Source organism: Protobothrops mucrosquamatus, unplaced genomic scaffold (assembly GCF_001527695.2).
Source record: "Protobothrops mucrosquamatus isolate PMUCROS unplaced genomic scaffold, P.Mucros_1.0 scaffold14, whole genome shotgun sequence".
Classification (NCBI taxonomy): Eukaryota; Metazoa; Chordata; class Lepidosauria; order Squamata; family Viperidae; genus Protobothrops; species Protobothrops mucrosquamatus.
Genome location: NW_015386401.1, coordinates 2,049,057 through 2,060,232, shown reverse-complemented (window position 1 = coordinate 2,060,232; position 11,176 = coordinate 2,049,057). Strand labels below are relative to the sequence as shown.

The 11,176-nt window shown below is 44.0% G+C and overlaps 1 protein-coding gene across 1 annotated transcript in view; it reads left to right on the top strand.

Moving 5' to 3' along the window:
- The window catches only part of COPE (coatomer protein complex subunit epsilon), a 25,735-nt gene that overhangs the window by 2,789 nt on the left and 11,770 nt on the right, over nt 1–11,176 (top strand). The window contains exons 2-5 of the mRNA XM_015810705.1: nt 1,277–1,339; nt 3,357–3,457; nt 6,437–6,589; nt 10,174–10,227. Of these exons, the coding sequence (XP_015666191.1) occupies nt 1,277–1,339; nt 3,357–3,457; nt 6,437–6,589; nt 10,174–10,227 (371 nt within the window). The remainder of the gene's footprint in view (nt 1–1,276; nt 1,340–3,356; nt 3,458–6,436; nt 6,590–10,173; nt 10,228–11,176) is intronic.

The following is an 11,176-nucleotide window of genomic DNA, read 5'->3' as shown; positions in this document are numbered from 1 at the left end:
CATCTTGATATATAAAGGCCTGTTGGAGATTGCTCAGTTCATCTTCTATAACTCCTTGTTCCATAACTTGATTTATTATTAAAGAGTCAATGTGAGGTTCCAAAGTAGCCTCTATTTTATCCAACATTAAATCATAGTCAAGATGTGGATAACTTTCATCCACTGCCACCGCATCTACTAATTCAGCCAAACCTTGAGATTGACTCCCTCTTCTTTGGGGCAGCCCCTGAGATATTGGAACACTGCTATCATGTCCCCCCTCGTCCTTCTCTTCGTTAAACTAGACATACCCAATTCCAGCAACCATTCCTTATATGCTTTAGCCTCCAGTCCCCTAATCATCTTTGTTGCTCTTCTCTGTACTCTTTCTAGAGTCTCAACATCTTTTTTACATCGTGGTGACCAAAACTGGATGCAGTATTCCAAGTGTGGCCTTGCCAGGCATTGTAAAGTGGTATTAATGCTTCACGTGATCTTGATTCTATCCCTCTGTTAATGCAGCCTAGCACTGTGTTGGCCTTTTTGGCAGCTGCAGCACACTGCTGGCTCATATTTAAATGATTGTCCACTAGGACTCTGAGGTCCCTCTCACAGTTACTACTATTGAGCAAGGTACCCCCTATACTATACCTGTACATTTGGTTTTTCTTGCCTAAATGTAGAACCTTACTTTTTTCACCATTGAATTTCATTTTGTTAGATAGCGCCAAGTCTGTCCAGATCCTCCTGTATCCTAAGCCTGTCTTCTGGAGTGTTGGCTATTCCTGCCAGCTTGGTGTTGTCTGCAAATTTGATGAGTTCCCCATCTATCCCCTCATCCAAATCATTGATGAAGATGTTGAAGAGCACTGGGCCCAGAATAGAGCCCTGGGGCACCCCACTACACACTTTATTTAAAGACCCTATGGCTAAGGAGCATGGTTCTCACCACAGACTATATAATACTCTGAAATGGGGCTGTGTGGTTACAGGAACAACAAAAAATGTGTGGTATTCTGTGATAGTCCAGAGGTGGGCCAACAATGGCTTTTTGAATATTATAACTATGAATTCCAGCATCCATTGCTATTCTCGAATGGTGGCTACGGATGCTTTGAGTTATAGTTACAGTTATATCTGGAAATCACATCCCCAAAATAGATTTTTTTATATTTAAGTTGATAAAGATGTTGGTCCTGAGGTGTTTTGTGACTTAGAGGGTGGTGGGGTGGGGGTAGTGCTTTATTGTGCATATGTGTGTACTGTTATGAAAATAATCTTTCTTTTATCTTTTTAGCCATCCAGTCCGGAAAAAGAAACAGAGAGGGACATCTTCCTGTATCGTGCTTATATTGCACAGGTAGGCCAGGCTCATCAAAAGATCTGAGAAAGCGCAGAAATGGCAGCTGTCAGGTTTACCTGGCCTTCCGTCCGTGCGCCTTGAACTGAACTGTGCAGTTTTGGATTTTTGTGTGGATTGTTTTTCCATTGAGTTTCAATCAGAATTTAATGCCCTGAAGAGGCTAGTGATTAATATGAATAGTATCTTAAATCCTGTATTTGGGTGGCAGCAGCCTCCTTTGATTGCTAGCTATTAATCCAGGTTCTAGGTGCTTCCCCCAAACTGGAGAATCTGTTATTCTCTGGTGGCTGTTTGACTGAAGTTTTCATTGGTCCTAGGAAAATTGCCCTAGTCTGTTTTACAGAGCCGTTTAAATTGGGTGCTAGGCATACAGTAGTGGCCACAATTGTGGAAACCTTTTCGGAAAAGTGCATTTTTGAGGTTTGATGGCTAATAACACCCCCCCTTTTTTAGTAGTACCATAAAATTATATATCAATGGAAATATAATTTAATCAACAATGTAATGCAACAAAGTTTGTTCAATTATCTGTACTGTATTCTATGAAAAGCTATAGCCAAATAACCAGAAAAAGGAAGCACAACTTGCTTAGGTTGATATCAGGTAGCTTTCCTTCATCCGATTGTAGCCAATGAGCATGAGTGTTTAGAGAGCCAATCGGGTGTCATCTTGTTTTGGCAGTGAGCCAATCAGATCACAGTAGGATTCAGTTATTGATGTCCTGTATTGAAGCCGAGAGGAGGACATTTGTCAGTGTGTGATGTGATCGCTGTCAAGTTGGTTGGGTTTTTTTGTGTTCTTTCATTGAGTGAGCTTGTAAAACGTAATAAAATTAAAGTAATGGTGCAAAGAGTTGACTGGTCACTCAGAAAGCGATGTAAAATAGTATTATTAAGTGAACAAGGCTACAGTTATAAAGAAATTAGAAAAAAAATGGGTAGAAACTTAACCAAAGGTGGCATTTCTACTGTACACTTTTCCCAAAAGGTTTCCACAATTTTGGCCACTACTGTAGATGTCCATAGGATATGGACAATAAAGTCAAGATATTGAGGGAAAGATTATATTTACCTTCATGGTCCCCATCTTGACTTTTTTTACCATACCTGGCAGATGCCCTCAACCTAGGGATCTGGACCAGAAAAATATTCTGGGCTGGGGGAGGGGTTTACATGGCTGCAATTGCTACAAATGTTGGTTTCTTCTTTCAAAACCCTCACAGTTTTCTAGACTCATGTAGTTGGGTAGAGCGTCGCCGTGGCCTAGTGGAGAAGATGCTCAGTCCTAGGTAGTGGCACATGTTTCTTTCCTAGAGCGCAAAGAAAAAAAATAATCTTCTGCAGACTTCATGTGGCGTCTGGAAGGGCATCCAGCTAGTAAACGCTCAGTTCCATCCAGTCGCCCTGACTTTATCCTGAATTAAGAGATTACAGGGTCATAAAAAGGGAGTTATGTGGTAGTTGGGTAGTTCCAGGGATACACGCATGAAGGAGGTATAAAAAGAGGGTGACAACATGGTTATACTTTAATATTCTTTAACTTGAACATATAGTTAATTCCTGGGACTGCAAGGCTATTCTGCAAACTTCCATGAGATGCAAAGAAAGATGCAACTTCCTTAAGAAGGTACTTAAGAGTTGGAAAGACCCTTCTGAGTCCCCTGTTCTGCTCTGAATCCAAGCACCTGCACATTTTTCTTAAGTGTGCTGCATTGTTCCTCCCAGAATAGCCAGAGGAACAAGACACGGTGTATTTTGGTTCTTTTTCTCCAAGAAACAGAAACGTGCCCTAGTTCAGATGACATGCTGACAAGCCAGAGGCCTCAGAGTGTCCATTGTTTGTTAGTAGGAATCTTTGAAGCCAGAACATGTGCAATTGAACAGAGGTTTTTTTTTCATTTTGGGTGATTGCTCATTGCAAAGCTTAGCATTAAAAGACTTGTTATCTTGCCTGCAACATTCAGTTTTGCTCATGGTAGAAACGGGAATCTTGTTTTTCCTCCTCCTTTGAACAGCGCAAATATGGTGTGGTGCTGGATGAAATCAAGCCCAGGGCTTGTCCAGAGCTTCAGGCCGTCCGGATGTTTGCAGAATATCTCTCCAAAGAGAGTCAGAGGTAAGTCTGGGACTTGCGTGTTACAGTCTCCTGCAAGGAGAATTCTGTGTCCTCTTCACAAAACTGCAGCTAATTTTATATCAAAGCATCTCTTGGCTGGCTGAACCTGGGCCGATTCTTTTATTAAATATAATCTATTGAAACAACAAAGCAAACGCTAACATCGGCCACTGCCTAGGACTCAGCTCTCAACTTTCAAAGTGGGAACTGAACATCTTTGCTACTAGCAGTAAATGGGAAGCAAGGAAAAAAGAAAGAAATTGAAGAAAAAGCAAGAAGTGCAAGGGGGAAAAAAAGTTAAAGAGAAATAGAATAGAAAGAGAAAAGTATAAGAAGTGGCTTCTGACATTCTTCACAGCATTTATAAATGTAAACATACTTTGATCTTTCTAAAATCACATGTCAGAGCGTGCACAGTCTTATTGTGCGAGATAACCCAGGAGTAAACACAGAAAACAGTGGTCTATATTAAATAGTAGTTTATTTTACACTATCTGCAATATCATACACCAGGAACAATGTACATACACGTGCTAATACAGCAGGATCCAACAAACCACGGTTAACAGCAGGAAACGGAAGGAAGAGAACCCATCAGCAGAGCCTTCCCTTTATACAAAGGCTCTTAAAGAGATACAGACTCTGCTGAGTCATGCCCATCATTACATACATTACATAAGCTGATTAGCTGTTAAATCAATACCTTGACACTCCTCCCATTTAAAGCTAAACAGCTGCTAACCCAAATGCTTTTACATACTCTTGATGCTTGCATGCATTTAAAGCAGACATGTCAAACACAAGGCCCGGGGGCCGGATGCGGCCCGCGAAGTGGTTTCATGTGGCCTGCGAAGCCATCCTGGAAACAGTGAGGGAATGGCCCCCGCTGCCTTGGCCCTGGCCCAGGCCGGCCGGGAGCCAATGTACAATTTTGTGGTGGGCATCTATGCTGAAATGCATTCAGTCTTAGCTCCACAAGGCCGTCCGGAAACAGCGAGGAACCAGCCCCTGCCGTGTCGGCCCCGCCCCCTGGGTGCATGCTGGGGAGGTGTCACCCTTTCTGAGGAATGAAGAAATGGACCATGCCTTGGCGCTTGCCCTGGTCCCACCCCCTTCTGCCAGAGACCCTCAGATCTGTCCCACTCCTGCCCAGGCCCCCACAGGCACCCTTGACGCGAACGATGTAGAACTGGCCATGCCCACCCAGTAGGCCACACCCACCAGTAGGCCGCACCCACCCGGCCCCCGAGGACAACCGCAATGCTGATGTGGCCCTCAATGAAATTGAGTTTGACACCCGTGATTTAAAGCCTTGGTCAACATATCGGCTATTCTGTTGTCAGTGGAACAATGCTGTAACTTTATCAGTTTCTTCTCTACAGCCTCCCTGACGTTAACAATATTTTATGTCTACATGTTTGCTTCTGTTTCCGATAAGTTCTCCCGTCGTCATCTTTATACATGCAACATTGTCCTCAAATCTTGGCACAGCTTCTTTCACATCAATACGTATATCTCTTAGTAACTGGACATACTTCATACAGTGGCTTCGGACATTCTTCACAGCATTTATAAATATAAACATGCTTTGATCTTTCTAAAATGACTATTTCTCTTCGTTTTTGGAGAATAGGGTCAACCTATTCTACAAAAATGAACTTGTAAAAAAGTAGTAGAAATAAGCAAGCTTTTCTGGGAACACAGCTGAAGAAAACTTTTAAGTGGTGAGGTAAATGCAAGTAGTCCTCGACTTACAACCATTTGTTTAGTGACTGTTCAGAGTTACAATAGCACCGTAAAAAGTGGCTTATCAGAGTTTTTCACACAACCAGGACAGCATCCCCCCCATGATCACGTGATCAAACTCTGGATGCTTGGCAACTGGCTAATATGATGGTTGCAGTGTCCCAGGATCATGTCATCACCCTTTTTTGACTTGCTGACAAGCAAGTCAATGGGGAAGCCCGGTTCACTTTACAGCCATATTACTAACTTATCAGCTGCAGTGATTCACTTAATAATTGTGGCAGAAAAGGTTGTAAAATGGGGGAAAACTCACTTAACAACTGTCTTGCATAGCGACAGAAATTTTGGGCTCAACTGTGGTTGTAAGTCGAGGACTATCTGTAAACAAGTGAGCCTGAGGCAAATTGATTAGCTCGCCTTACAAGTCAGAGAGGAAAGATCTGTCCACTTTTCCTTTTCTGACACAAATGAAATAGATATAATTGGATGCTGTAGAGGTACTAGATCAGGGGTAGGCAACCTTGGCTCTTTTATGACTCGTGGACTTCAACTCCCAGAATTCCTGAGCCAGCCATGCTGAGGGGAAAGGGAGAGGTTTCCAAGCTGAGCCATGCGGGCTCAGGAATTCTGGGAGTTGAAGTCCATGAGTCATAAAAGAGCCAAGGTTGCCTACCCCTGGCCTAGACTTAATTGTTTAGTGTCCATTCAAAGTTACAATACCGGAAAAAGCAACTTATGACCATTTTTCACACTTTATGACCGTCGCAGTATCCCCATGGTCATGTGATTTACATTCAAATGCTTGGCAACGGGTTCATATTTATGACGGTTGCGGTGTCCCGGGGCCACGTGATCATATTTTGCGACCTTCTGACAAGCCAAGTCAACGGGGAAGCCAAATTCACTTAACAACTGTTACTAATTTAACCACTGCAGTGATTCAATTAACAACCGCAGCAGGAAAAGTTGTAAAACGGAGCAAAACTCTCTTAACAAATTTCTCGCTCAGTGACATAAATCCTGGGCTCCGTTGTGGTCGTAAGCTGAGGACTGCCTGTACTTTTCTGAATTCTCGAGGAGGTGCCATATTTTTAATATTCCTTCTGCTGAATTTGTGGAAGGAAGTTTGGCTCCCTGAAAAGCTGCTCATAGTGAATTTGCAGACTGCTCCCATGGGGGGGGGGGGAAACGACAATGAAGTTTATTTGACCTTCCCCTCTCTTTTTTTTACAGGGATACAATTGTGGAAGAATTAGATAAGAAGATGAGCAAGAGCATGGAGGTCACTAACACCACCTTCCTGCTGATGGCGGCTTCAGTCTACTTCCACGACCAGAATCCTGATGCGGCGCTGCGGACCCTTCACCAGGGTGAAAGCTTGGAGTGGTAAGTGGATTTGTGCCCTTTTTTCTTCATGCAAACCTGAATCCCATCATCGATTCCCTGCAGTTTCTTTGTTGTTGTTGTTAGTTGCGAAGTCGTGTCCGACCCATCGCAACCCCATGGACAACGTTTTTCCAGGCCTTCCTGTCCTCTACCATCTTCTGGGGTCCATTTAAGCTCACCCCTACTGCTTCAGTGACTCCATCCAGCCACCTCGTTCTCTATCGTCCCCTTCTTCTATTGCCCTCAATCTTTCCCAGCATCAGGCCTTTCTCCAGTGAGTCCTCCCTTCTCATTAGGTGGCCAAAGTATTTGAGTTTCAACTTCAGGATCTGGTCTTCTAAAGAGCAGTCGGGGTTGATCTCCTCTAGGACTGACCGGTTTGATCGCCTTGCAGTCCAGGGGACTCGCAGGAGTCTTCTCCAGCACCATAGTTCAAGGGCCTCAGTTCTTTGGCGCTCAGCCTTTCTTATGGTCCAACTTTCACAGCCATACATTGCAACTGGGAAAACCATGGCCTTGACTATACACACTTTTGTTGGCAGGGTGATGTCTCTGCTTTTTAGTATGCTGTCTAGATTTGCCATAGCTTTCCTCCCCAGGAGCAAGCGTCTTTTAATTTCTTGGCTGCAGTCCCCATCTGTGGTGATCTTGGAGCCCAGGAAGATAAAATCTGTCACTTTAGAATAATTGTATTTAGAATAATTGTATTTCCATAAAGAAGAACTTCTAACTCATCCCATCAATTGAATCACAATCTGTACACCTGATTGTTCTAATCTTATATCCGATTGGTAACAAACACTTTCTCCTCTGAACTAGAAGCCTTATGTACTCAAATAATGATACGTTTCCTGTTGGGGAGATTCTGTTTCCCCTCTTTTCTTACCATAATTTAGAATAGAATAGAGCTGGAAGGGACCTTGGAGGTCTTCTAGACCAGCCCCCTGCTCAAGCAGGAGAACCTGTACCATCTCAGACAAGTGACTGTCTATAGCCTCTTCTTAAAAATCTCCATTGATGGAGCACCCACGATTTCTGGAGGCAAGCTGTTCCACTGGTTAATTGTCCTCACTGTCAGGAAGTTTCTCCTTAATTCCAGGTTGCTTCTCTCTTTGGTCAGTTTCCAACCATTGTTTCTTGTCCTGCCCTCTGGTGCTTTGGTGAATAATGTGACCCCTCTTCTTTGTGGCAGCCCCTCAGATACTGGAATACTGCTATCATGTCTCCCCTATTTCTTCTTTTCTTTAGACTAGCCAAACCCAAATCCTGCAGCCGTTCTTTGTATGTTTTAGTCTCCAGGCCTTTGATCACCTTAGTTGCTCTTCTCTGAATTTTTTTCCAAACTCTCAGCATTTTTTTTGTGTGTGTGATATGGTGATCAAAATTGACCACAGTATTCCAGGTGTGGTCTTACTAGAGTTTTATAAAGCGGTACTAATACTTCGCGTGATCTTGATTCTATGCCTCTGTTTATACAACCCAGGATTGTGCTGGCTTTTTTGGCTGCTGCTGCACATTGCTGGCTCATGGTTAAGTGATCGTCCCGTAGGACTCCAAGGTCCCTTTAGTTTGTGAATCGGCAAGTAGTCCTCAACTTACAACCATTCATTTAGTGATAGTTCAAAGTTATGATGGTGCTAAAAAAAAAAAGAGACATGTGACTTGCATTTATAACCATAGCAGTGTCCTCATGGTCACATGATTAAATTAGGGCACTTGGCATCTGTCACTCTTCTACAGCAGTTGTAGCATCCCTGGGTCATCTGATAGCTATTTGTGACCTTCCCAGCTGGATTCCGACAAGCAAAGTCGATGGGAAAAGACAGATTCGCTTTACAACAGTGTGATTCCCTCAACAGTCGTTTAACGATGTGATGACTCACTTAATGACCGCATCACTTAGCAATAGGGGCTCCAGTCCCGACTGTGGTCGTAAATCAAGAACTACCTGTAATACAAAAAAGTCAGAGGTCAGAGAAATAAGTTACTGAGTTGTGAGAGTCCATGAATTGATCTCCCATTCCTAGAAGGAGCTCATTTGGTGCACAAGATTTATTTGTTTATTTATTTATTTAATTTTTATGCTACCCAGAGTCGCCTTATGGGGAAGATGGAGAGCATAATAAATAAATAGATTGGATGGATGGATGAATTGATTTGTGCATTGGCCCTGCTGGCTGGCCATGGTTCCCACCTGTTCCTTGAGCATGAATCCCTAGGGCAGGGGTAGGCAACCTTGGCTCTTTTATGACTCGTGGACTTCAACTCCCAGAATTCCTGAGCCAGCCATGCTGAGGGGACAGGGAGAGGTTTCCAAGCTGAGTCATGCTGGCTCAGGAATTCTGGGAGTTGAAGTCCACGAGTCATAAAAGAGCCAAGGTTGCCTACCTCTGCCCTAGTGTATGCACAGTCTTATCGCGCTGAGGTAACCCAGGAGAAAATACAGTAAACAGTGGTTTGTATTAAGTGGTGGTTTATATTACAATATCTACAAATATACTAGAAACAAAATACATACACGTGGGGATAATTCCGCAAACTCCAATACACAGCAATGACAGCAGGAAACAGACAAGAGAGAAAGACTCCAGCAAAGCCTTCCCTTTTATACCCAAGCTTTTAAAGGGATACACACACCTGCTGAGTCATTCCTATTATTGCATCGTCCACCTTACATTGCATTATATCACTGATGGCAAACCTTTTAGAGACCGAGTGCCCAAACTGCAACCCAAAACCCACTTGTGCATCGTCGGGTGCCGGGTGGATGTGGCCCATTGGCTGGGTGTGGCCCATTGGCTGGGTGTGGCCAATTGGATGGGCGTGACTGTGGTGGTAACGGCAGACTGGGTGGGACTAAAAAGTTCAATCAATCAATTCCAACTTTGCAAGATTTTTTTTTCCCCGTGCGAAGTTGAAATTGACTGATTGATTGATTGAACCTTTTTTTTTTGCACATTGCGGCGGAGGCCTAAAGTGAAAAGGTTTTATAAAACCCAGCTGAAGGCCTAGGACTGGGGCGATGGCGCGCGTGCCCACAGAGAGGGCTCTGAGTGCCGCCTCTGGCACCCGTGCCATAGGTTCGCCACCACTGCATTATATCATTACGTAAGATGTTTGGCTGTTCAGTCATAACCTTGACAAGAAGGACCCCTTAACTGTATAAACAGAGTTATTGATTGAGATGGGCAGTCATAGAAATTGAACAAACAAACTCAGAGCACGTGAAAATCCTGTGACATGCTTGCTCTAAGGCAGAGGTCGCCAACCTGTGGGCCACTACCGGGCAGTGGCCTGTTGGGCACGGGCCAGGCTGGCTAGTGTGCACACACTCATGCCCACTTGCGCTAGTGCCGCCACTATACCATGGGGCACCGTGCACCAAAACCGAGGCACCGTTAGCGAGTGTCATGTGGACGCTAGCACTGCCCCGTTTGTGTCATGCGTGCTTGTGGCCCCATTTGTGTCTGCGTGTGTGTAAAATGCTTCCCTCTCCCTTTCCCTCCGGTCTTGCCAACTGAGAAAGGTTGGAGACCTCTGCTCTAAGGCCCTAAAATGCTCTTTCTTTCTTTCTTTCTTTCTAGCATGGCCATGACCATCCAGATCCTACTAAAACTGGATCGTCTGGATTTGGCCCGGTAAGTTTCCCAGCATATCAGCATCACCCTTCCTGCCTTTTTAAAATTTGGATTGCCAACAAAGAATTAAGGGAGAACTGGAATAGCTATTTCGAACTTTTTAGTTCTTATCAACCAGACATACCCTTCTGAGATTCGAACCTGGGGAAATGAATTGAATACTTTTTTTTATCCTGGGGTTACCAAAACTAGAAGGGGTGGATCATCTCCTAAATCTCTAGGACTGCGCTTGTTAACTTTTTGAGTCAATGGCAAAATATTGAATATCGCAGCCATTCTGTGGCACATCAGAAAATTGTAGACCATGTATATATATATTAAACGTGTTAGACATGGTTTGAGAGGAAGTTACACAGTTTTTTTAGCATCGATACCAACATTTGAAAAAGCTAAGAGAAAAATCTCATGGCACACACTAGAAACAGGCCCCTCGGTGTGCCCGCGTGTCGTGGAACGCTGGTTGAGAACGCTGCTTCAGAGATAAGCCGGAGTCTATAAGCAGAGTGTCATGGTTTTAAAAGTTTGTGCTTTTTGGCTTGATGTCATGGTTCCGAAAAGAAGCAGCTTTTCAAAGAACTTTGAGGCTTATTTACCTTAAAGAATCCTTTTATTACTACATAGCTTCGGCACGTACAATAATGAAGCCAAAAACTGAATCTTCCCACCCCCAATCACCCGTAACAAAGCATAATTCATTCCTTCATTTCACAGTCATCAATCACGTTCTCTAATTAGTTTGAAGTATGAACTTGGGCGCTCCGGTCCTCAGGTCTCCACTCGGTTTCCGGGAGACTTAGACCCTCCGGCCCGGGACCTTCGGCTGATGCTATGTAATGCCAGGTCCGTGGTAAATAAGGCCCCCCTCATACAGGATCTTATTCTGGAGGGGGGCGCGGACCTGGCAGGTATTACTGAGACCTGGCTGGGCGTAGAAGGTGGAGTACCACTA